Genomic DNA, 26417 nt, shown 5'->3' with positions numbered 1-26417 from the left:
CCTGACACTTGATCAATGCACAAAAGGTCAATGCTCAAAAAAAAACACTTCCAAGAAAGATTATCACTCATATATACCCCATTCCTGACCTATTAAAATTATGAAGAGTTCTCACTACAGATGATGTAATTTCATCCACTTGAGGGACACAGTTTCAGAAAGTAGTAAAGGCTTACCTATTGAGAAAACACAAGCCTGACGGTAAATTCCTTACCTTTAAGGAAAGATTTCATCTTCTGTATTAAATAATATTCATTACCAAACAGTTATTTTCATTACCAAACAGTTACTTCTGAATAGATAGCGATAAACATTTTTTATTTTGCATTTAGAAAATACTTGTACCATGTTTTTGTTTTGTTTTTCTTAAATAAAAGAAGAAGGTCCTTTAGAAGCTAAGGTTAATGATGGTTATATGCAAGTATCAGCTATGGCTTCATTTTAAATGAAGAAAGATTGTTTTAATGAATAGGAGAGCAGGGGTTCAATTTAATACAGAAAGTCGTCAAATGTTAGCATAATGTAGAACAGCAGTATGACATTGTTATCAGCTTCAGATGGTCTAATAAAAACTTGACCGGAAAACACACAGTTAAAGTTTAAGAGGAGTCAAAAGTTTAATGGTATCACAGTAAAATAAAAAAAAGTAAGTTGTCAAGGACTACAGAAAACTTCTACATTTAGTTTTAAAAGTAAAAAAAGTAATAAATACATGAGTCTCTGTAAAAAGAGGAATCTAAAACTACATTGTTATAACAATATCTTGAATACAGGGAATTACTAAGATACTACAGCATTTTAAAAGTTATTGCTTAATGGATAGGTCATGTTTTTCACTATTCAGATGCACTTCAATCTTAGCTTCTTTAGCAAATGTTCTGCTTCCAGCAATAAGCATTTGGGTGCTGTGCACGTACTTTCATTTCTCCCATCTGGAAAAAAGCCTCAGGATAGATTTGGACAAAGCTGGTTGTCTGTTTTATGACGTTTCCTCCAACAGTAAACTGAAAGGATCCTTGTATTTAATGCAGAAAAATGTGAAATTCTTTTCTGCCATGTTTGAAGGAATCAGAGTGGGTACTTGAACATTAGGTTTGCTTAGGCCAAAGGCAGAAGAATTTCATTTGCTTGTAAAAGCATTATTTCAGCTTGTAGAATGCCCTCATCCATTTGCTAATGTATCAATCCTTCATTTGTTTTCCAAGCACATTCTTCATAGCTTTCAAATTACATTGTCATTGAAATAAGTCTCATGATACTGGAGCCAACACAAAATGAATTTTTTCTTTGTAAGTCATCCATGATTAGTACTTCAAGAATCTGGCTTCTGTACTATTTCATGCCAAGCTTCTTTGTCTAGGCTTAATCCTCGGATACAGCTGAGGGTAAAACAGAAATGAGATAAAATTTTAGTGCTTAAAAAGGTTATTTTTTTTAAACCTCTCTTTTGGCGATACACTTCTATAATATAATCTTTAGTGGCAAAAGCATACTTATAAAAAACACCCAGAGCACTTAATGAAAGTAAATTCAGCGTTCTTGGGCAAGCATGAGAAATACTTACCCTGTCAGTACAAATGAAGGCACTGAAAAGTACATACACGTCAGAGCCTTCCTCTGCACAGATGGGTGGCCTAGGAAAAGTCTGTGGCTTTGTAAGGTAAGAGACTTTTGTGTTCAATCAACTATGGGACTTCTTCCTGCTCTATAAATGGAAATAGGTATTAAAGTGTTTTGTTTTCTCTCTCAGTGCGTATCAGTTTCTACAGTGCTATAGCTTTGGGCAAGCTGGACACACCTGTCTGCATACAGCCCCTGGAAATGTAGACACCATGCTTTAGTGGGTGGCCAGTTGAATTCACTTTGCTGCCTGGCTGTAAATCACTATCTGCCACGCTGTGGCCCTTGAGCTGTGTGCCATTTACACGTTCTGGCTGCACACACAGAGGTATGGAGGCTGCCCCAGCTTCAGCTGCAGCATGGTGATAGATGGAAGATGTCTTGACACGGCACACGGCCGGCAGCATCAGGTATGGGGAAGCTCTTACATCTCAGTTGCAAAGGGCTTTGGGAACAATTCCTGCTCTGTAAAGCATAGCTACTGGCATACAAAAATAGAAGGACGAGCTTCATACAGTTAGGAAGGATGCATCCTCCATGCTTTAAGTTGTGGTAAGTGTCTACATTACATCTTGCTGCTTTTCACGTAAAGTTCTCCTTAAAGATACCCCCTTCCCTATACAACCAGAATCCAGCTTTCTTCTTTCTCCTAGTCAGCTACTGATGATTAATAGAAGACCAACAACTTCACCCAGCGAAGACTTATCTCAGCCAGTTCAGAGACCGACTTCAGAGATGGAGTCAGTAAGTTACAGTAGCATAACACCCAACAGTCTTCAAAAGATTTCATTTAGTATTGAAAATCCAGTACTTTGACAGTATTTTCCTATTTGCATTTAGTTTTAGAGCTCTTGTGTATGTCTTTTGACATACAGTAAAAATATTATTTAGGACAAAACCCAGACTATGATCTGTATTGGACAATCTGATTACTTTTTCAACACTAGAGAAAAGATAACCATAGAATTTTGCAGTGCGTTTCTTTTAAATCTCTCTGTGAAACTATCTCACAGCACAAGATGCACCCTGAATACAGACAGGGGTGGACTCAAAACTCATTCTTAATACAAGTGGCAGTGCTGAAGGTCCTTTGTGCCCATGTATCACTTCTGAAATGTGAGGAAACCCGTTTCGCATACTCAACCAAACCTTATGCACACACCATATTCAGATAAAAAGTTCTTTTTTTCCTGAGATGGAGAGACAAGGTTAGTATTACAGTCTGATATGGGTAACAGGGTCATGATACATGTCCTTTTATGCACCTCTTAATATAATCTGTTAGGTTTCTAAATGAAGGGTGTTAATCTACTCTCCCAAGGTATTCATCTCCTTCCACTGAATAAATGGAGAACTTCAACTCCTGTCTTTGAACTTTAGAAAGAGCACCTAACCTAGATGCATGAGAAGAATCCAGTGAATACTCCATATAGTGCTTTTTCTTTTTATGACTCCAGAAATGCCAAGCACTCACCCCAAGCAGGTTGCGGGGAACATAGCCTTCCTTGTCATTCAGCCGTGCCCACCACCACTCAATTTCATCTTCATCTTCCCGGCGCAGGATTGTCATGCAGTCTCCCTCTTTCATTGAGAGCTCATCATCGTTCTGAGCCTCATAATCCCACAGTCCATAAATCACTCCTTTGTTCATTATTCCCATTTTCTCCTGGACTCCTGCAAAATGTTAAAAACAAAACAAGACAGTTGGAAAGACTGCTGTACTGTTATTGTCTTGAGAGCACTTGCCTGTGCTCTTAGTTCATCAGTCATCTCTTTCTGTCAGAAACAGCAATACTTGCATATTCTGACCACCATTTTCATTTTGCTTCTTGAGTGTCATTTTCTGCCAGCGTCACTTTTATTTTTGAACTTTAAAACAAGTTGCATCTCAGACCTATGCCAGAAAGATCTGCCTGCTTTCGGTTAAGTCAAACACTTATCTCACCAGTTCTTTTCTGCCACTATTTTGGCAGAAACACAGGTTTTCTGACATCAGAAACACAAGCCTGTTAAATTGCTGCTAGACCAAGGTATTTGAGAGTTACGTGCATGCCCACCACAGGTGTTTTTTAGTATTTTCTCATTTTCCAGCTGTAGACAAAGGTGAAAAATTATTCTCTGTACACACTCAGCAGCTTATAAGCAGAACATAGAAAAAGGTATTTTAATCAGCTGTTACATAAAATCCTTTTAGCTCATTATTCCATTTTAAAATAGTGAATCAATCCTGTGGGTTTTTGTTTGTTTGGTATTGACAGGAGCAAAGTACATTGTACATAGTATCACAAAACGTCATTTCCCTTTGTCTCATTTACTTAATACAACCTTTTGTACAGATTCTTGCTGACGTCTGATAAAGAAAGTATCTGTTCAATTGAAAGTTGTTCATTTCTGCTAATACTAGCTAATCATGTAAAATTAAATCACTTCCACTTTATGCTCAGTTCTGCTCAAAGAAACATTTCCCTTGCTTTGTATCTGACACAACTAAAGGTTTGGCAGAAGCATGTGTAAGGCAGGGCTGAGCACTGAACATCAAAGCATATGAAAAAAATTCACAGATGGAGTCTTCTGAAGAAGAGTTTTAAAAGTTGTACCAGGGTAGCAATGCAAACATGCTCTTAAAGACAGTACAGGTACTGAATCTTAAAAAACAAAAATTACATAGATAAACAGTATCCAAGTTGTCATGTAATAAATGACAAAGAACTAGCAGTTTTATTTATATCTATCTGTACTTGATGATATTCAGAAGTGTATTCTTTACAACAAAAAGTGATTAGGTGTATCAGTGAAGCATACCAACGTTTCTCCATTTACTGGCAAGTTTAGAGGGCCAGGTTTTAATGCAGCATCTGTTCTTGAAGCAGATACCCATCCCCAAACTTCCTTTATAGCACCAGATTTAGCCAGCATATGAATTTCTTACCATACCTATAGGCAACCAGAAACAGTCTTCACAATAGGATTAAGTCCTAATATAACAATATGGGAATTTGACACTTCAAGAGCCAAAGCATTAACAAATATCTTAGATTTAGTGGTTTCAGTCTGGAAAAGCTATCAGTGAGGCAAAGCCTCAGGTTCCTTTGAGGACCCGCTGAAAAGTACCTCATAATAAAAAGAACAAAATAAATATTAAAAAAAAAAAAAAAAAACCACAACCAACTGTAATGTGAGATTGCCAGATGGTATGAACAAAAAACTCCAGACAAAAAGAATGTGCTTTTTCATGCTATATATTATAAAGCCATGGATCACCTTCCCACAGAATGTTGTGAGCTCTTAACCTGAATTTGAGAATTAGAAAAATTCACAAAAGTATCTCAAGGCCTACTGAACACAAAGACACTATCTCTTAACTCCTGTCAGAGTTAAAACCACTATGAAATATTTTTTAAGTGTTATGATTTTTAATTTAGTCCTGTAACCTTCCTTGGGCATTTACTGTTGATGAGTACCCACTGGAATCTGGATACATAGTTACTGTATTTCTGTTTAACACACAGATTTTGCTGCTAGTTAGAAAAGCTTCTTCCTTTCATAGGGAAAACTGTGTATTTGGCACCAAGCCATGTGAGGACAGCTTGGGCTGTTTTGAAATACACTGTCTGAGCAGCTTACACAAACTCAGACTTCTTATGTTACACAAAACCAAAAATCTGGTATTTTCACTGCTGTTACTCTAATCTCTTACCTACAGATGATACTCTAGCTGCTGAGTGACAAGGTGGGGGGAGGACACAAGAACTACATACAAAACACAGAGAAAAGTAATCTAAAACCTCACTGACTCATCATCATGCTCATTCACTCTCTCCAATAAAAAGGAGTTTCCCCGTAATCTTGAATAAAACAAATTCAATATGGGATTATTTTTTTTAATGTAAGAAAAGAAAAACAGCAGAAAGCCAAATTCAGTGCTTATTATCCTCAATTTAGGCAGAAATTTGGCAATACTTTTCCTGGTTCTAAAGTTCACCTTCGGAAATACTTCTCATTTAAAATACAATAAGGCAGCACATACGATCTGCCTAGCAAGTGATCTATACCACTATTGTTTTGTATGTAAAAGTACTTACATGCTAGAGTTCACCTAACCATTATCTCCTATTAATGTATTTGTTGATGCACATACTTAACCCCTTTCAAGGTTGTATTAAAATAGGAGAATGTTGTTACTCAGATGTTCTTCACAGGCCCGATGTTATGAAGCTAGTCTCAGTGGGCCTCATTCTGTCACAGTTAGATGGCCAAAACCTCTCTTTCCCAGAGGAATTTGAGGCACGGGCACACAACCTAAGTATATGCAACTTACCACTTCTCATCCGAAAACATACCAAGAGGTGCCAAGTCCCTGACAAGCTTCAGTACTCAGCTGTCATCAACATACCATATAAGAACTGGGAGCACTGCGTGTAGCCCTCCTCCATTTCCTCACACTTGTCTGCAGCTGTCTGCATGTCGCTGTAGGTCATAGCAAATACAGCTGCACCCGACTCCACCAGGAACTTGCACACCTGCACGTTATTGCAAGATGCTGCGCAGTGTAATGGGGTCCTGCAAGCCAAGAAGAAAAAGATGACACAATTACTTTTATTGCTCGTAGTAGTGTTTACAGGCTCCCTTGGGCAAACCACCCTCACGTGTGACCTCCAGCAACTGGTACTCTACCACTGAAAGCTTCCTACCCAAACTACTTAAACCAGGATTGTCAAGAGCAATTGCTTTTCACAGTTAACAGGGGTTATTAAGAGCTGCCTGAGCCGTAAAGCTGGGTTTCCCAAGTGGATCTCTACTTATTCTATCCTTTTCTAATCCTTCAACGTTTTAAGAATATTCACCAGGGCAAGAAAGGAGAAAAAAAATTCAACAAACGAAAACAAAACCCCACACTCAGAAATCCTCCTGAAATCAAGGCTATTACAATCTAGACCGGGACTTCAAAACCTGACTTGGTGACAAGTGCAGGTAATCAGAGTAACTACTGAGGTTGAAGAACAACAAGCATCTATATTCAGTCTTGGGCCTTAGATGCTTCTGTTATAGGTAAAAATAATAATATATCACTGCTCTCCCATAGCCTTTTAATTGATAAGCTACCTGGTACCCTTTAGGACATGTTTGTAACTCATTAACAGTAACAGGCCTGGCTTGTAGGTTGCAGGCTTTCTGCTTTGTTTCACTTTTAAGTTGTCTGCATGTTGGACAGAAAACTGAGTAAAGTTTGCAGGGCTGTACACTACTGCCCAGAGCCTACATGGCTATCACACAGACAGGACGCTGGGAATTTCAGCAAATGGCTCATTATGCATACTTTGCCTTCAACATTTAAAATAAATTGTAATGTCTATTTCCTGAAGACTGGGCCTCAAACACAATTTTTTCATATAAATAGTGTCAGTATAATTTACCTATTTTCCTCTCTGTGCATTTTCATATGATACACCACAGAAAATTGCTGTTGCTTTGCTGTGGAAAGTTGTTCCCAGCTCTATAGGAGCAAACTGAAAACAAAAGCTCCATTTTTTTCCACTAAATCCTCTTCTGATGTTGTAGCAGTCAAGTCCCTTTCCCCAGGAAAGAGGAAAATGTCATCTTTTACGACAGGCAAAAAGCTAGCCAGACAATCCCCATCACCGCTACCTTCAGAGGGAGCTACGGTAGCCCCACGCTGCAGCTCTGTTGCAGACAGGATTCATAAGGAAGCACTAAAAGCCTTACCATCCGTCACTGTCTGCAGCATTCACATTCACACCGAATTGCACGAGGAACTTCACGATTTCGGTGTGCCCAGCACACACAGCGTTGTGCAGTGCAGTAATCCCTTCATCGTTGGGCATGCTAGGATCTTCAACCTATTCAGCCAGAGAAAGGGACCATTTGCATTCATAATAAAATAATAATTCATAATAAACTAATATCCTTGTACAAAAATCAGTTGGCCTATTCTGAAATAGGATTTTGAACCATAATTCTATTAAGTATTTGAGCAACAGGAAGAAAACTACAGCAGTAACCAGTCTCACAAGAAGATTCACGTATAAGCTTGTAGGCTCCTTTAAATAGCGAGAAGCTAAAGTGGTTCAGAGAAATAGTAGCCTGATAACTTCGCAAAAACACTTATAACAAATTTCAGAAACTTGCCTATTTAAGCAAAATCCATGTGAATTTTGTTTATCAAATGATTTGATAACATGCCAGATAGGGGACAGAACACTACACAAGAAAATGAGAAGAAATGGTCCTGCAAATTTACTGTCCTGGTGCTCAATATCCAGTTTGGATTTAACACATGTAAAAAACAGCCTTCAAATGGCCACGTCATAATGGGATTGCTTATGGTCTCAAGGGCAGACCTCCATTGCGCACTATTATTTTAGCTTTAGCAGTCCAGAAAAGCTATGGCTTCCCAGTTTGAACTGGGATTGTTGTTCCTTCTCTTATAAGACAGCATTTGTACCTCATAAATGATTCTCTGCACAAGATCGAACTCCCCCTCCAAAGATGAATCCAGAAGCAATGCAAGGGGGTTGAACTTCACTCTCATTCCATGCGCGATTCTCTCAGAGCCAGTTTTACGCAAGTTAGTCCTCTTCCCCTGTGAAAAGGGTAACAATTAATTACAGGACATTTTTTCTAGGTAGAACAAGAATACAGAATTGTGTATATGAGAATGACAGCAGAAACAACCAATTAAGGCAGTGAAATTAGGAAATTTAGACTATTTTTTAAGCACTTCCCCAATACATTACAAATGTAGGGGTTATGAATATTACAAAAGATCTCTGCCTTCATCTGCAGGCAAGAACTCTGAAGTCATCAAAATCATAAAATTCCCAAATACCTGATGGTCAGGAAAACAAGGCATGTTTTTTGTATTCAAAATATTTTAGCATTAACTCTCAGGTATGCTACACAAACCAAACAACTTGAAAGGCTCTACAAAGTACACCTTTTTCTTAAGCACAGATGCTGAGTTCCTAGCCTTTTGCTAAGCTTACAGAAGTTAACAGGAACAAAAACAGGGAAAATGGTTTGCGAAAGAATGTAGAACCAGGTGTAGAACAGCTTTGGATGCTCCCAACGATACTGGAAAGAAAGTATTTCTGTAGCTGAATTTGTCCTCTTTCCTATAGAGAATATGCATACATTAGATCAGCGCTCTCCCCAGCTGGCTGTGCAGCAGCAATAAACACTATTCATACGGCTATGCAAATTTCCAACAGATGTCCAAGCAAAGATGAATAGAAATGACTCATGTTTTGCAAAAGCAAACATGTGAAAAGTTTTATAAGAGATTCCTAGAAAATACCCTTTTGCCTGTTGATTTATACACATATCAGAAGTACAGGCTTTTTAAAGAACAACCCTGTCAGCACAACCCGAGTCTTTAAATACAAAATTAAGGAATTGGTCCGCTTTCTTCTCATCATCACAGAACTATTACAAAACCAACCAGAACAGAGTTGTTACAATTTAAGAAATTCTACCACTCATTTTCCTTGTAAAAGGCAGCAAGGACACAGTCCTGAAAGCATGAAAACTTGCAATGACTATTCCAAGGCTAAAAAAGCATGCTACAGCTTCCAGCTCCTCTGCACTGAAATGATGGTGGAATAAACACTTTCATGTACCCGGTTATTAAAATTCTATTCATGATAGGTTTAAAAGAAACTATGAGGAACCAAAAGCAGTAAGCATTTTGGATGTACAACCGTGAGATAACACCATACCACACACATCTATACAAACCTCCAAAACCAAACAAGACTGTAAGATGCCACCTACCTTTAGCCCAAAGGGCTCCATTTTGATGCAACCTGAGAATTAATTGATGTCAAATTCAAGTTCCAAACAAACAAAAAATAATCAGAAAACACTTGAAAAGTTTGCACTTGAGAAAGTGCAAGCAGCTGATGTCTACAGAGTTACTAGAGCAGAAACTAAGTCGGTTTCCCCTACTTTTTAAGGAATGTACTTTCAAATAAACAGGTGCAATCCAGGATTAAGATGATTAGTTTCTATACCAGCAACGGAGGGAAACACTCTGAAATCTGTATGGCTCAAAAACAAAAACAACAACAACAACAAAAAAAACAGTTTTAATTTAGTATAATAGGTAAACTTCTATAGGGGATGCTTTTTACAGCCCAGAAGAGCTTGCATTTAAAATTTCATTTGAAACTTCTCATCATGTCATTCATTTTAGAGACAGAGCTTTTCATTACTGTCATTCGTTTTGGAGATACAGGTATCACACAGACAGAGCAGACAGCCAAAGAGCGACTTCTAGCCTGTTTGTGCACCTGTTCTCCCATATACACTTCATCTCTGCAATAAACACAGGATACATGGCAAAGCTTGAGCTGACTTACAGAGCACTGAAGTTGTAAACTAGCTAATACTCACAGGAGGCAAGGAAAACTGTCCAGTGACTTCAGGAGGCCGCATATTGAATGAGTCCTCTCCCAAACTCTCTGGTTCCCCTGATGGATATGGGGGTGGTGGGTATGGAGGATACTCCTCTATGTACACTTCCAGTGGCAGTGAAGCCTCCAGGCTTGGTTCTTCCATTTTTGGCTGTGCGAGTTCGTCAACATCCGAAACTCCCTCAGGTACCGTCTCCAACGCTGAGGAGGGAAGGACAACTTCGGTCTCATCCACTGGTGTGTTTTCTGCTTCCTCAGCAATGGCTGGCTCTGGCATTGAAGAAACCATTTCTTTCTCTGATTCTGCGCTTGCATAGGGGTTTGGGATTTCCACTGGGCTTTCAGGACTGACAGCTGATGACATCTGTTTGGAGGGATGTGATGGAGCTGAAATAGTCTCCATAGCAGCCAGAGTTGTCCTTTGATACAACAGCTTCTGAATGTTTGGGCCATTAGGTCCTTCTGGCTCGGTAATGGAGCTACGTTTCTTCAGTGGTCTGGGTGCATTGGAAAGCTTTTTCCGTAGTGCTTCCAAATCAGCATCGCTCTGGTTGCGGTATGGATTGGACAGGAAAGGCAGCAATTTGGTTGGGCTAAGGGGACGGGGTATTCGTTCAGTTTCATGATTCTCTTGAGCAGACGTTGTCGTTTCCATCTCGGGCTCTGGACTGCCTGGCTTGCCTTGGAGGTTTGAGTAGACATTCTCCGACAGCGGCAGCTGATTCTGTACACCAGCTCCTGCCATCACAGGCTTTCCATACACTAGAGAGCAGTTCAGAGAGGGGTAGAGAAAAAAAACAACTGTGAGTATCTGATCAACAAACATAACAAGAACACACGACCTGATTCACCTACCTAAGGCAGAGAAGCACAACAGCAGAGTCAACCAAACAGAACTAAACCATTAACAAGGTTTACTGTTAGTACTTAATTAACTTGCAGACACAATACAGATGCTCTGCACTCTTTGTTAATGCTTACATGCAACAGACAAGATCCACCTAACATTCTTAGAGCTGCACTAACGGGCTTAATTCCCCCCAGAACAGCTTTGTACCCACAGGTCAGGTGGAAAGTATCTCTCTGAGGCTTACAAAGACAGAAGAGAGGTAGAGAGCTACCGGCTTACCACTTGGGAAGTGTGGTCCTCTGGTCTGCGCTCTGGTCAAAGCACTTTGCACTGCCTGCTGGAAATTCTTCCCAGGAGTCTGCTGTTGTGTGTACATGCTATAAATTGAACTTGCAGCCACAGTCTGAGGCTTTCGAAATGGTGGCAGTGAGGTCTCTTTGGATGGCTGAGGGGTGAAAGGTCTCACAGCTGCTGCTGGGGGACTTTCCTGTTTGGAGGAGGGAAGAATTTGTTCCTGGCTAGAAGAAGGACCTACAGGTGGTACCGGAATTCTTTGCTGTATCTGCTGGGAAGGATGAGAGGGCTGCTGTGCCACTGGTTTTTGTTTGTTCCCCATAGTTACGACAGACAAAGGCAGCTTCTGCAGGTTTCCATCCAGCTTAGTATCAGAAAGTTGCAGATGACTGGCTTGACCAAAATAAGGCAAGTTTATCTGTTTTGGTTTAGTGGGGACAGGTGGCGGTACCTTTGTTACATTTTTATTGGCTGTCTGAAAGAAGAAAAAAGTTAATTAAGATTAAACTGGAGAAAAAATAAAAATAAAAAACCACCACGTGTTTTAAGAGACCTGCCAGGAAGGACCAAAGATCTCCAAAGAATGGCACGGTATCTAGCACTTTTACTATTTCTGCAATACTGTTTACAACCTCCTGGGAATCAAAGAGGCTTCTCAAAACATTTTATCCTAGTTATTTATACTTTGGAACCTGATCTCCCTAACCCCTCCTGTAGCAGCCATGCTTAAAACATCAAGCAATGACTGGGCACAGTAACTTCTCTAAAAGCAGAGGTAGGCAAGAAGCTTGCTCTCCAATGGAGCACCTGACATCCCCAGTTCTCCCATGTTACTTCACCCCTACACAATCAAATCACACCTTTCTGTCAAGATTTGGGGGGGTAAGCTTGCTGCAATCAAACATCTGAAGGACACCATTGAATTAAACAGTACATAACTGATTAAAAAGGCCTCATGCAAATGCCTCTGTACATAAAATCTTTGGAAAAAATATTTGCATACACACTAGCACAAGTAACAAAGCTTTTTTTGTTTTTATGGGATCAATAAAATTGTGGATTTTCATCACAGTAAATGTAGGGAAAGACTTTGAGTTACTGGCTGACATTAAAAGTCTAAAATGCATTGTTCCTTAGAAGGAGTATTTTAAAAGAAGACGTAGGTACTTTTCAAAGAGCTTCCTGATAGCAGTATTTGTAAAGCTGCGTAGTAATCTCTATCAGATGAAATGCAGAAAAACTCAAAGCTCAGAGCTGAGCAGTAGCTTGTGTTCCCTGCATACCTGTGCTTCTCGCAAGAGATCCTCGCTGCTCTGGTTCTTCCTCAGTGTGCCCAGCCCAGCAGACTGATCCACAGAATCAAACATTGAGAACGGCCTCACTTTCTTCTCTTTGTCTCGCAAAAAAGCTTCTCCTTCAGCTGTTAGAGAGGGAGGATTTTTTTAAAATGACAATACAATTATAAGAATCCTGTTCTGTGCAAAAATCAAGACTGTGTTTATAAGGGATGCTTTCTGCACCCATTCTTCCCCTGTGCTAAGGACCCAAGGGCATGCCAAATGCTCTGTTTTGCAAATTGAACTGTAGCAGTTTTGAAGGCATTGATATCTACCACCTCATCTGAAATAAGGTATTTAAAAAAAAAACAACTGCAACACCACACTACAGTTTGCATTGCAATATTATTTGACTTTTTTGTGCTCTCAAATTAATTTTACTTTTTACTGAGGCACTTAGGAAAAACAGATGTCATTAACTTGGTTGTTCATATTTTAACATTAGCCAAGCACATAAGAGCATACCTTGACCTTCACCAGCCACAATTCCTTTTGCTGAAGTTAAGGGTGATCCTTGAGTAACATGATTGTCTGCATTTAAGCTATTCCAGTCAGCAGCAGACAGGGAAGGTTTTGAACTGGGGACCACAGAACCTAGGAAAGAACAAATGAAACAGGTTTGCTCAGTCAGATAATGACAAGACATGACAAGACGAGGGGGAAGGGTTTTAAACTAAAAGAGAGAAGATTTAGATTAGAGGTTAGGAGGTAATTCTTCACTCAGAGGGTGGTGAGGCACTGGAATAGGTTGCCCAGAGAAGTTGTAGATGTTCCATTCCTGCAAGAGTTGAACTCTTGAAGGCCACATTGGATGGGGCTTTGGGCAACGAGATATAGTGGGAGGTGTCCCTGCCATGGCAGAGGGGTTGGAACCAGGTGAGATCTTCAAGGTCTCATCCAACCCAAGCCATTCTATGATTCTATAAGCTTACACTAAAATAATGCTTTGTTGACTTTATTAATTACAGGATTTTGTTTTGTTTGTGGTTTTTTTTGGTAGTACTCAAGTCAGTGCCCAGGTTAAATGCTACAAAACCGATCACTTAAGGTTTTAGTTCATTTCAGAGAAACATAGAATCATTTAGGTTGGAAAAGACTCGTAAGACCACCAAGTCCAAACATTCACCTAACTTGCCAAATCCACCACCAAATCCTGTCCCTGGAGCACCACAAACACACATCTCTTAGACACCTCCAGGGATGGCGACTTCACCACTTCCCTGGGCAGCCCAGTCCAATGCCTAACCTCCCTTTTCATGAAGAAATTCTTCCTGATATCCAATCTAAACCTACTCTGGTGCAACTTAACGCTGTTTCCTCACATCCTATCACTTGTCACTTGAGAAAAGAGGCCAACGCCCTCCTCACTGCAACCTCCTTTCAGGTACTTGTATAGAGAGCAATGAAGTCTCCCCTCAGGCTCCTCTTCTACAGACTAAACCCCAATTCTTTCAACCGCTCCTCTTAAGTTTCATTTTCTCGTCCCTTTACCAGCTTCATTGCCCTTCTCTGCACGTGCTTGGGTAACTCAACATCCTTCTTGCAGTGAGGAGCCCAAAACTGAACACAGTCCTCATGCTGTGGTCTCACCAGTGCCAAGCACAGAGGGACAGTTACTTCCCTAGTTCTTCTGGCCACACTATTTCAGATGCAGGCCAGGATGTTCTTGGCTTTCTTGGCCTCCTGGGCACACTACTGGCTCATATTCAGCCACTTGTTGACCCCAGGTCCTTTTCTGGTGGGCAATTTTCCAGCCATTCCTCCCCAGGCCCATACAGGAACATGAGGTTATTATGACCATGGGGTAATTATATGGGGTTCTTATAGTGACCAGTATTTAGTTTTGTTGAATGTGATGATGGACCATGTCCAATCACAATCCAGCCAATACAGATTTCCCTGCAAAGCCTTCCTACCCCTCAAGCAGATCAACACCCAAGACCAAGTTTGTTTGTTTGTTTTAAAAAGAGAATGCAAAGCCAAGCTCAAAAGCAGCTTTGCTACTAGTTTAATATCTATCTGTCCTAGCACGTGCCTGCACTTGCAAGCATTCATATAAGAAACCTCTATACTGCTTCTTTCCAGTTAGTAAGGAACTTTCCACGGATATTTACAGTATGGTCAAAGTGACAGGATAGTAAGAAGTGATGAGGAAGATCTTCAAAGTAAAACACGATGCACTAAAGTAGAAACAAATCCTGCTAGTGATGTCCATAACAGTAGAAAATCTGTGTGTTCAGTGTGTAATGCAGCGGCACTGCATTAAAGTCAATCTTTACATTCAGAGTAAACATCCAGTCTGCTTCAAAATACTACAATGATGTCTGCAACTTTCAACCAAATACTCTCCTAAAAACCTTCATCAATGCTCAAAGCAACAGAGGCCAAGCCTCACGTCACTAGCTGGATTTATGTCTCTATACTCCTGTGTCACCAACATGTCAGCAAGCTTATTGCTATTTCTGTGCTACAATCAACTACAAGAAATGTTATAAAGAAGGCAATGTTTGTTACTCTTTAATGTGTAATTTCAAAAATGCACGATCAGAAAACTCGGCTTTGTAAGTTTTTAAGCCCAGTCAACATGTTGTTAACCACGTCTGTCCTAAGACTGTCTAGAAAGTCAAACAAACACTATAGTACAGTTTTTAGGAGAGTAAGAAAACACAAGGGATCACTAATTTACAGAAGAATCCTCCTATGTTCTATGCTGTATAACAACTCAAATTATTCATTAGGATGATTACTTAATTTAACACATTGAATCCTATAGCCTCAGTGTTTATAAAATATATTCACTCGGTCAGGAAAATTGCAAGAAGACTTCCACATAAAATAGTATTTTGTTTAAAAAGCAAAAAAAAAAAAAAGAGGGTTGATAAATTAGAAGAAAATGAAACCGTTCTGGAGAAGAAATCTTAATTTCAAGCTATTACCTGCAAGCGCTTTAGCTTGTGAACTGCTCCCAGCTCGCATGTTCGGCAGAGTTTGTGTTTTTAGCGGACCATCAGGTGCCTGCAAAGTTTGTGTCCCATCTAAAAATGCTGGCTTCACCAAAAGCTCAGGTCTGGAAGCAATACGTGGCATAGTAGAGGACTGGATGTAAGGACCAACTGCTGCCACTCGACTTGGAGCAGAAGCCACTGGCTGGGGTAAGTTCCCATCTGAAGAAACCTTAAAACATTTAAGAAAAAAAAAAATTTAAAGAATTTTATGCTGCAGCTTCCACCCATCAGAGAGTTAGAGCTAGAAGTCAAAAAGGATAAAACAAGTGAAAAAATATATTCCAGTACATAAAATGAAGGTTTTTTTAAAAAAAAACTTTAACAAATATAAATACGATGCAGTAATAACATCAACAAAAAAGATTCCATGACAGCATAAGAAGACTTCTTGTCCATAACAAGTAAGTAGGTTAACATCAATGTACCATGAAAAGTGCTTTAATAATACAAGACTTCCACCATGAATAGATAAAAATCACAGTTCTAGTGTCTGAACAGCCCTCCCCACAAGCAAATTGTTACTTCAGTCCATATGTGCCACAAATAATACATACATGTGTTTAATTAAAACATCCAGCACTTACTGGTACGTTCTCTTTCTGTTGCAGAGCTGCCTTTTTCTTCCAGAGGCGCTCCCGCAGCTCATTAACACGCTTATCCATGACTGCCACCTCCGAGTTGCGCTTGTTCAAACACTCCCTCTGTTGCTGCAGCTTGGCATTCTGCTCCTGGTTCAGTTTGTTCCTCAGCTGAATAAATTCACGGGGGGGTGATGGGGGGAGGACAACAAAACCAAAACAAATTAACTAAATTAACTTTCAGGATGAAGGACAGGAAACAGCTACAAAGGGAAAACCCTTCTAAAAAGTCAAGCCTTGCTTGCAAACTCCTGAGATTATATTCTCCTGAGAAAATGCTGGGTAGTCTCCAAGCTGTGCTCAGGGAAGAGGTGCAGACTGAAAATCCCATCCCCTGCCTACCTCGAGCGTAGTGCCTCCAGTCCTCCATCTGCCACACCTGGGCGACCGCACGGCTTTGCCCAGAGTGAGAGCGCCGGGATCATTTCCCAGCAAGGCAAGAAGTGACCCAACCAACTTTCCACCCTTCGAGCTGTGGGTTGCCCACAAGCCCTGTGTTACCTGCAGCTCCTTGTACAGGCGGTCGAGCTCGGCTACAGCTGACTGGTTGTCGTGGTAGCCATCAATTCGGCCGTTCTTCAGCATCTCCAGCTGCCTGGTGAGCTCTTCTACCTTTGACGCGGCCAGCACTAGCTCACGCTGCTTTTGCTGGAACAGGCTGTTCATCTGTTCAATCTCCTCCACTGAAGAGGGCGAGAGAGCACAATAGTCGCCCTGAGAAACAGCTGAGCGTGGGCTGCTTCCCAAGCAGCACGGTGGGGGCAGAGAGCGCCCTGCCGTCCCCTGGAGCAGCGCGGCACAAAGGCTGCGGCCGGCTGCTGCAAGCCCGTGGCCCCTGGCAAACCCGCTCTTCCTTGCAGGAGCCACACATGCAAACTTGGTAGTGAGACTGTGGAAATCCCATCTACTTAAAGTACTCGTGGAGGGGGTTGCTAAAATTTATGTAATGCTCAGATTCCACAAGAGGACACTCACTCAGCCACAAGGCATATTTATGATGCTTAGAAGTCTGAATTTCAGTCATAGGAATGACAAATGACATAATGATAAAACACTCAAGCTGTTACATTAAACAAAGCCTTTTTAGGGTTTACTACACACAGCTGTCATCAGCTGTTCTCACTGTCCAAAACTGTTGCATTTCAGAACAAAATCCAAAGCAGTAGCTGTTCAAGCAAGTGCCAAGACCAGACCTTCTGGGGATGGCGCAGGGAAGCCATGCTCACACATGCTCTGAGATCTCAGCTCGTGTCTTTTGTGTTACACTGTGGTGCTCTTCCTTTAAACTGAGTTGTATTGCACAAGATAAACATCAAACAGATAATGCATTCTCCCCACAGAAAAACTTTTGTTTTTATCTGGAAAGCACTACACTATTTTTAATTTTTATCTTTTTACTCTAATAAAACAATAGATTTTCATTTCAGTGCTCATGAAAATGCCAAGTTCTGTATGACACGGACACGGGGGTAGGAAGAAAAGAGAGGCAAAAGAACGTATGTTGACATGAAGTCCAAAATAAACTATTCAATCCTGCATCAACTTGCTGAACTGCAATCACCCAACTAGTACTGTAGAAAGACAGACACTAGTCTAATTTTTGTAAATGAAAAGAAAATGCACAGCCACTTTGGATAAGAGGCAACAGAGGTAACATGCCAATCAGATTTCTTTTTTTCAGGCCAAGAAGAAAATAACAGTCTAAATATATGTGTAGTTTTAACATAAAGAATAGAAAAAGTTACTGTGGTACACAAAGGTATTCAAGTAAGGAAACAACCTACACTGAAATTAAAGAGCAGAAGCACTAGACTCAAAGCAGACTAGAAATGCACTTATGGGATATTTTGAAATACAATAAGGGAGTACTTTCTGTTCTTGGTCATTCAGGAGTTCTCTTGGTAAATGTGAGGTGTGAAAACAAATATTAATTTTTCTTGGAGTGCTGCAAATACCTCATCTAAATCACTGAAATCACCACAGATTTTAGAGTTCCAAGAGCCATGCTCCAAAAAAATCGTAGCCTACTTTCTCCAAGCAGCAACTCACCTAACTTTCCATTGCTGAGTCTTTTTTGCTCCACATGCCCTTTCAGCGCTCTCACTTTCTTAAGTTTGGCTTCCTGATTCTCAGCAATTTCCTTTAGTCGCTTAAGTTTTTCCTGTTCAGCAGCTTGCTGTTGCTGTCGCTGATCTTGCTGTTTGAGGAATTTCAGACGCTGTTCCTACAGATGAGACAAGGAATTTATTTATTTACTTCTTTTAAAAAAGAAATTATGGTAAGGTATTGACAGCAACAGTGTCAAAACTTGTATACAATCACCACTGCAGCTCAGATCATCAGGTGCTACAGCCCAGTATCCTGACTTCCCAGAGTGACAAGGAAAGCCTGCGAGAACAGGGCAAGCACCTCCTGATACCCAATACAAGTGCCCCAATACCATCCTCCAGGTACCACCATTCAGTAGCCCAAGAACCTACTGAAACAAAGGCAGTATCCATGTCTAACCGTCCTTAGCATATTTTTCTTCCATGAAATTGCTCAAATCCTTTTAAGCTAAGAAAAAAATTTAGCATTCATGTTCCATGATGTTTGCCAGTTTAATTTAATCACTACTTTGTTCTTCATTTGCAAGAACTAGTGGTTATTTCCTCTCTACCTTCTCCATCACAAAACAGAATTCAAGACATAGGAAAACCTTTATACTGACCTAGCCCCACTTACACAACAGACATCATCTCAAGAGAGAGGATTCTTTTACCTCTCCAGGAGTGTACGAGTGGCATGGTGCACTATTAGTCTCCACATATATAGACGTCTATAGTTCAGAGCTAAAAGAAACCACTAGATCGTCTGTAGATGATGCTTTAAGCACTGGCCTTCCTTTAAGTTACTGGCTGCTAGGTATGACTGTCAGTTCTGGAGATTATAGGTTATTCCAATGGTAGGAGAACTACTAAGACTTTCCCAAGCATCCAGCCAAAGACCAACAGCCACAACTTTCAGCGGCTACTAACATTAGAACGCTTCCTTCAAAAGAAAATATAAAAAATAATTTGTGGGGAAAAAAAAAAAAACAAACACCACCAAGAAAACAAAACACATACCCAGTCATATTTAGAAACATGGGTTCTTGTGCATTGTGATTAAAAAAGAAAAGTGAGCTTGCTTTCCAGAGAAAGCCAGGCAGCACCTGCAGTATCTGCACTATATACAGTATACACTATATTTTCCCATACAGGAAAAAAAGGTCAAAGATATATTACAGCCCACATCTAAAAAGAAAGCATCTTTTTCCTTCTGAATCTATTTTTGATACTGCATCTGATTTCAGAAGGCAGGAAAGAGGCAATGGAAAGCCTCTCTTTGGAACAAAAGAATGAAAAATTAATGACAAATTCTCCAGTGGGACAACCACAAGGCCACTCTGCTTGCTACCAACTGCAGGCAACAGACACCTACCTGATGGGTGGCCATCCATACTCAAACTCTTAACCTTTTTTTTTTTAATGTCTTGTACTGCTTCCTTTACACTAAGTGTATGAAATGTTTCTATTTCTGGTTCTACATATACAGTGACAACAATTTCAGAGCTATCTCAAAGACTTCAGAGCTATCTTACAAAGATTACCTTACTTTCAGAGCTATCTTACAAAGACCAAGTTCTATTACCATCACCCGAGTGAATCAGCCAAGAGAAACAGGGCTTCCAAGAGAGGAAGAAGAGTGAAACAGGAGCCTCAGCAGCCTTCTCTGCCAGCAGAGCACATTCTGAAGCGCCTGGGAACTCATCCACCCAGATAATCAAACACTCCTTAGGATGGGCTTGTGTGAAAAGATTCTGCACTGACAGTAGTATTTTCAAGAGTAGTGTGCAGCAAAAATGCTCAAGTCAAATACAAAATCCATGCTACCATTTTGCAGATGTGTTCAGAGTATTTTTTCCCTAAACAATTCAGGAGCAACCCGTGTGCCATCATTAGCTTTTCTGTTATTGTTCAGCAAGCATTTTATAAATCACTGTCCAAGTTACTTCTATCACATGCATGCTGTCTTTTCCAGACAGTTGCCCCAGGAAACCAGGCACACTGAACTCTATCAGTAAAAAGCGAGATATCGTTACAGGACAGCATTATATCCAGAGACAAAAGCATTGTTCAGTGATCAAACTGGTGAATGGCTGATCACCACATGGAACAAACAGGGCTGGCAGAAGCACCAGGATGAATGACAGTATTAATGCTATATGATCCATCATTTTAGTAAGCTATAGGGTCACTTCAGTCACTGGCATTATTTTAATCTTTTACTAATGGATATTTGTATAGATTGATTTTCAAATTTAAAAAGTGGGAGCCAAAGAAAGGGAGCCACCTGTTTAAAAGAGGTGGGAAAAAAAACAACACAGAAATCTCTGACCATCCCTCTACCTCATACAACTCCTACCTCCTTTGTTCTTGTCTGTAAACAATCTTATTCCAAACGCACCTTGTTAGCCAGCATTTGCTGTTGAGCCTCAATTTGTTGCTGCTGACGTGATGCCATTTCCTGAAGTTCAGCCAGTGTCATATCCATCCTTGGAGCGCTGATCTGTCAATGAAAATCCAGAGCATGCTAGAATTTCAAATTTGGCTAGCATGCCATTCAAAAGAGCTACTGCAGAAAACTCTGATTAAAGTCTTTAAAAATAGTAACAACCAAGTATTTGATGGAATAAGTAGAAAGAAATGGCATATTTCTACTTTAAAGAAATAACTACTTTTAAGCCTGTATAGATGTATGCCCCAGCAACACATGTAAGCTAACATTCTTGAAAAAATAATAGTTCCAGCAAAATCCCAGCAGCGTTTTAAAGTGGCGTTTCAGAGCCATTTATAATTAAGCTCAGCATGACTCAGCTTTGACTGACTGAGCCCAGAATGATCAGCCCATGGCAGGATGGATTGGTGGTTGCAGGTACATCATTGCAATTCAAAGCACTTCAACTTAGGTTGGAGAAACTGGAAAATTTAAATTGGGGATAGGGGACGTGGGGAATCAAAGGCAGTACTATTACATTAGTCATCTGTTCACGTCTTTTCTTAATCTTAATCTTCAATCACATATCCATAATTGTATCTTCTAGAGCAAGAAGAAATGACAGACAAGATTCAATTCTAAAACACTAACTGGTTTCATCTTGAAACCTAGAACTAAGTCAGGTCATTTCTCTGACACCAAACTGAATGCAGAAAGGATCAGTGAACTGAAGAAAAAGAAGAGAATTGTGAATGGGAGTGGAGGAGGGAAAGTGATGCTGAATTTGCTGCTTTAAGATCACTCATACAAACACATATCTGGCAGCTAACAGATCTCAGAGAGATCTTAAGAACTGAAAACAAGGGTGATAGTTGTTAGAGGCTTCGTGTCTATTTTAGAGCAGTCATTAGAAATTTCTCCAATATCATCTCTTAGTTTCCAGGGTAGGGTTTGCACAAGTATCTCAAAGGAAGGGAAGCCTCTGTTTTTGCTGTGCTCTCCATTTCATCAAGCACTTACTCCATTCTCCATTCTTCGATCACCAGGCACTTTCATACCATTTCTTTTTACGGCTGGATCTTGAGACCTCTGTCCAGTCCCTAGATAGAAATAGAGGATAACATAAACAGTAAGACATTTGGGTATGTTTCTTATCCTTTTAGACATAGCATTCAAATATAAAAAGGAGAAAAGGCACAGCAATTCTTCATTTATAATCTGAACTATTCTTCCCATGTTCTTACCTCTAAGATAAGCTTAACTAATGACACAAGATATGTTACGAAGAGGCTGCTGTTCAATGTCACCATTTATTTTAAGCCATAAAGCTGTTCAAAAACAGACAGATGAGAACAGCTTAACCAAAGGTAGGCTATTTCAGTATTTCTCTTGTGATCAACAGGCAGCTGGCCCCTCCTAAGTCTGCATTAGAAAAGCATTGTCACAAAACTGTGTTGCATTCTGCAAATGACATTGCAAATGCATTTGGATCACAGTGTCTTAAAACCCAGCATCTAGATGTTTGGGTATGTTGTGATGCCTAATACCAAGCTCACCAATTTCCCTGCAGGACATACATGCACTAAGGATGAGGCCATCTTCTGTTAGCTTTTTGCCTATCTGAGCAAGTCCCTGCAAGACTAATAAGTACAGAGGAGCTCCTAACTATTCATTTGGTCCTCCTCAAACATAGTGCTTTGCTACATTACGGACAATAAAATGCCTATAATGCTTAATATAAGAGTATTAAGCACATTGGGCTTGAAAAAAACACAGCCTGACAACTAAACTGTGCCATAGGACCTCTATTATATGAAAGCAGCATAGCTTTAACTTTTTATGAGCTCATTCCATCATCATTACACATTTCAAACGAAGATATGGTCAGCTATTTTAAGATGCGCTGGGTACAATGCCACTTAACACAAATACAATGTTTCCAAAACACAGGAAGATTACTGAAGACCAAAAGGAAAAGTGGAGGAGGAAGAACCCAACAGATCAATTTAAAGGTAAACGTCTTAAGGATTCTTCTACTGAAGAGATTAATATGGGATGTATGGAAAACCTTGAAAATTAAAATGTCTTTTTTTTTGTAGGATTCAAATTAAGATTTACAATGCAGTGTTATTGCATTTGTAGAGAACTCAGAGACTAGCCATTTTGTTTAATTGTATTCCTGAAACTAATACAAATGTGTTGACTGTGTGAGAAACACCAAAGAACTCTACTTTTTGCTAACTATGCTGAGTTTATCCTCCCTGTAAGTATTATCCAGGTGAAACACACTAAACTCACATAATAAATGACGTTACCAGACACCAATTTAGTTACTAAGTTAAACAGAAGGGATTTCCATTTTTTAGGAGATTAATCACAGACCTCTAGATATGTAAGTGCGGCTAATACATTTAAACACAGGATGCCCTTGTAAATTCTGAGCTCTGGAAAAGCTACTAAATTTTCCATTCAGATATAACATGCCCAGACCAGGCAAGGATGAAGTCTTTACTACAAATGACTAAGAACCCAAAGGAGAGCAAATAGTAAGAGCAGTTTTCCGTTACTAGCATTCCCTGTTCATAAGACAACAAAGGTCAGACCAGAAAGGGTTGCAACACCAACATATAACATGTGCATACCATTCCCTTAACCTTGAGGAATGAAATGAAATTTTACGTAAGCTAATGAACCAGCTGAGACCAACACATACCTGATTCCCAGCAGGGAGAGCGCTCATGTCGAAGAAAGAAACGAACCTCACTTCTCTGCATCCCAAAGCGCTGCAGAATATCCAGCATCCGTTCATTATCGGCTATAGGACGTTCTGAAAGATAAAAAGCCAGCTTGCTATTGCATCCCTATGTAGCTAGTGCACGTAACAAAACAAAAATATCTGTCCATCTTTCACCTGAGCACTGTCATTACTCAGGTCCAGTGTGGTCCTAACCCTTGCCCTCATCCAAAGCATTTCTAACTTTTCCTTAGGCTCTGCACCACACCCTTGTTTCTGAAGGCGAACCAACACCTTTGAAAAGCAGATAGGGCCCTGTAGAAGTCTAAAAGAAGGAAAAGCTGAGGCACCATCGCAGCCCAAGGGAACACAAACAGGCAATTTAGAGCTTTTGGCTCAAGTGCCTTAGTTTCATATTTGTAAATCACTGTACCCACACCACCACAGGAGCAAAACTGGTAGACCTGTTGCCCCACTTTTGTGGTACCTCAGACAACCTTACTGCTCCATCATTCCTAGCCCTGTTCAAGGGCTCTTCACCCCAATTCCTACAGGAGCCAATTTCCTTTGTGAGACAACACAGTGACTCAGGTAAGAACCAGCTATTCTTTTCAGGCAGTTGAGATGAAGTTTCTTAAAAAGCTACATGCATGAGTTCCACTGAATTGCTTTTCTTGCTCTTGTTCCCAAGTTCAGTTAAGTCCCACCTTAATTTTCACGCCTTACTCTTTGCCTGTTGATATCACAAAAATCCAATGGGAGCCTAAGCCAACAGCCTTCATTTACTGATATTCCTTTTCTGCATCACTGTTCTTTCAAATTTTACACACTTCATAGTTGAGCATTCACAAGCAGGATATAATTATGACTATTTACTGTCCTTCAAATATTTACATAAAGGCAATTGCTTTTGTTATTCTAAACATTTTAACATATGTTTTTATGCCTATGTTAAAAGTGATGGCAGCTATGCAGTTGACTAATATGTTATAGAGGTCAACTTTATGTAGGCAGGATATGGTCACAGTATCTGAGAGGCTCGTGATCAAGTTAGATCCATTTGCATGGGGTACCAGATGAACAAGAGATACTGCTCCCATTCTGAGAAATAAGGCAAGCAGACAAAGACTGAAATTAAATACCACTAGTTCCATTTGTTCTGACAACGGTTTTGTTGGAGATTTCCTTTCATTATTTAGGCAAGGGGAAAAAAAGAAGAAGAAATCCGAGTAGAGTTCACTCATATTCAGTAGAGAGTCTTTCAAAGCCACTATCTTAATAAAGGATAATCATTTCACGGACAAAATTGTTGGTGTTAAGAATAAATATTTTCACTTGCGTAAGAAGAGGAGCTACTAACACGTTTGCAGCATGTGAAGAGCTTTTTTCAGCATAAAAGGGTTTCTTTAAAAGAAATGAAAATGCTGCAGCTGTGCTCAAGCAATCTAGGAAGGAAAATTTCTGGAGTCGCTGTCAAAAGAGATTAGCTTTACAGAATAAGCAAGTAGGTCACTGTTACAGAAGAAGCAATCTCTTGGCAGTTACTTGTCTAGACAGCTAAAAAAGCTCTTCATCTGTTAAACCTTAATTCCCCCCTCCAAGAAAAAAAAAAAAAAGGAAAAAGTGTGACTGTCAGATTTCCATCTTAAAGAATATACAACAGGCTTATGAGATAGCTTTCTAGCAGCTAGGCAATACTTCAACTGAAACTCTATCATCAAGGGAGATGCCCTTTACCCAAGGATTCTGTCAATACCACTCAGTGACTTCAAAGGAAGGTCAACGAGATTTCCAAATACCAAACATAACTACATTTGAAAAGTTCAAGAAGAAAAGAAATTATCAGACCTTGGTTTTTATTCCCTGCCCCCTTGGAAGGGGGAAAAAAAAAGAAAAAAAAGAAAGACAAAAGCCTTTACATATAGACTCACACTTTTGGCTACTTTCTGTAGTCAAGATAGTCATCTAACAGAATTCTGATGATAATAGAAAGATCAAGAAAGCTTGCTCTGATACTCATCAAATTTCTAGCAGAACTGGGAGGACAGGGAGAGCAGTAAACTTGCCCTCATTCCTCAAACTGAGTGCCTCAAGCTAACTTGCAGCAATGCTTCAAAGTATGTTTAATATGGTCTGACAACAGAAGCTAAAATTCCTCAGCATGCATCAAGAGGGAGAGACGAGCCATCTCAGAATAATGTTAGTAGTTGAAGTCCAAGCACTCATTTTTCAGCATACATCTTCCGTTTCTACCTCATAAGGATGGCTGGCATGTGCCATGTCTATTTTAAAATTAAGTTTAACTTGTTCAGTGTAATAGAAGCCATGATACCATCTGGCAAAACAAGACAGTGAACTTCACTGACACCTAAAGCAATATACGGTAAAGGTGAGAGTATTTTCCCCCCCACACAAAAAAAAAAAAAATCCAAAATATACATTACAATATATTTTGCACATGATTGATGCTGGATGTTATGCAGATGTTTAAGAAAGGATATTTTTTATTAGAAATATGCATCTACTTTACCCAGTATTCAAGTCTTTATGGCATATGATTTGAAACTACTGCATTTGTTACCAAGTATAATCTGAAACTGTACAGTGTTGCATGCACACACACATGCACTGGTGTCCATATGAAGTAATATATAATTAGTAAATCTGACAGGACCAGTGAAGGGAAAAGGAGTAATTTGATTTCTAAAAGGAGTGCCAATATTTTTATCATATAAACAAAAAATACTTTGTTGCTTTTGGATCTTCTGACAATAAACTGTGCCAGTAACCATGAGAATAGATTTTACAAAGAAAAGAAATTTTGCTAACCTCAGAAAAAGTTCTCCACTTCACTTGTTTCTGAATTCCAACTATTTTCTTTTATCTCCTCAAGTACCAAGGAGGCTGACAACTTGATTTTGTAACCGTAAACAGGCTGTCCTTGACATATCCTACACAGGCACCTCAAAAGCATATCAAGAAGCCAGAT

At 39.8% G+C, this 26417-nt stretch overlaps 1 protein-coding gene across 2 annotated transcripts in view; it reads right to left on the bottom strand.

The window, feature by feature from the left end:
• Positions 1-439: 439 nt before the first annotated feature.
• The window catches only part of TP53BP2 (tumor protein p53 binding protein 2), a 45528-nt gene continuing 19550 nt past the window's right edge, over positions 440-26417 (bottom strand). The window contains exons 3-18 of one of the 2 annotated variants that reach the window (XM_035320404.1): positions 23408-23521; positions 21715-21794; positions 20665-20766; positions 18226-18400; positions 16678-16859; positions 16123-16287; positions 15470-15707; positions 12999-13127; positions 12480-12616; positions 11182-11671; positions 10033-10814; positions 8084-8221; positions 7345-7478; positions 6014-6180; positions 3095-3294; positions 440-1379 (exon numbers count right to left, since the gene is read on the bottom strand). In XM_035320404.1, coding sequence (XP_035176295.1) covers positions 1338-1379; positions 3095-3294; positions 6014-6180; positions 7345-7478; positions 8084-8221; positions 10033-10814; positions 11182-11671; positions 12480-12616; positions 12999-13127; positions 15470-15707; positions 16123-16287; positions 16678-16859; positions 18226-18400; positions 20665-20766; positions 21715-21794; positions 23408-23521 — 3275 coding nt within the window. In that variant the 3' untranslated portion in view covers positions 440-1337. Of the gene's footprint in view, positions 1380-2510; positions 2798-3071; positions 3295-6013; positions 6181-7344; positions 7479-8083; positions 8222-10032; positions 10815-11181; positions 11672-12479; positions 12617-12998; positions 13128-15469; positions 15708-16122; positions 16288-16677; positions 16860-18225; positions 18401-20664; positions 20767-21714; positions 21795-23407; positions 23522-26417 lie in introns of those variants that run through there. The other variant, XM_035320405.1, reaches the window with a different exon arrangement.

This window comes from Oxyura jamaicensis, chromosome 3 (assembly GCF_011077185.1).
Source record: "Oxyura jamaicensis isolate SHBP4307 breed ruddy duck chromosome 3, BPBGC_Ojam_1.0, whole genome shotgun sequence".
NCBI lineage: Eukaryota > Metazoa > Chordata > Aves > Anseriformes > Anatidae > Oxyura > Oxyura jamaicensis.
Note: the sequence above shows the minus strand (reverse complement) of the source record. Positions and strands in the feature narration are given on the sequence as shown.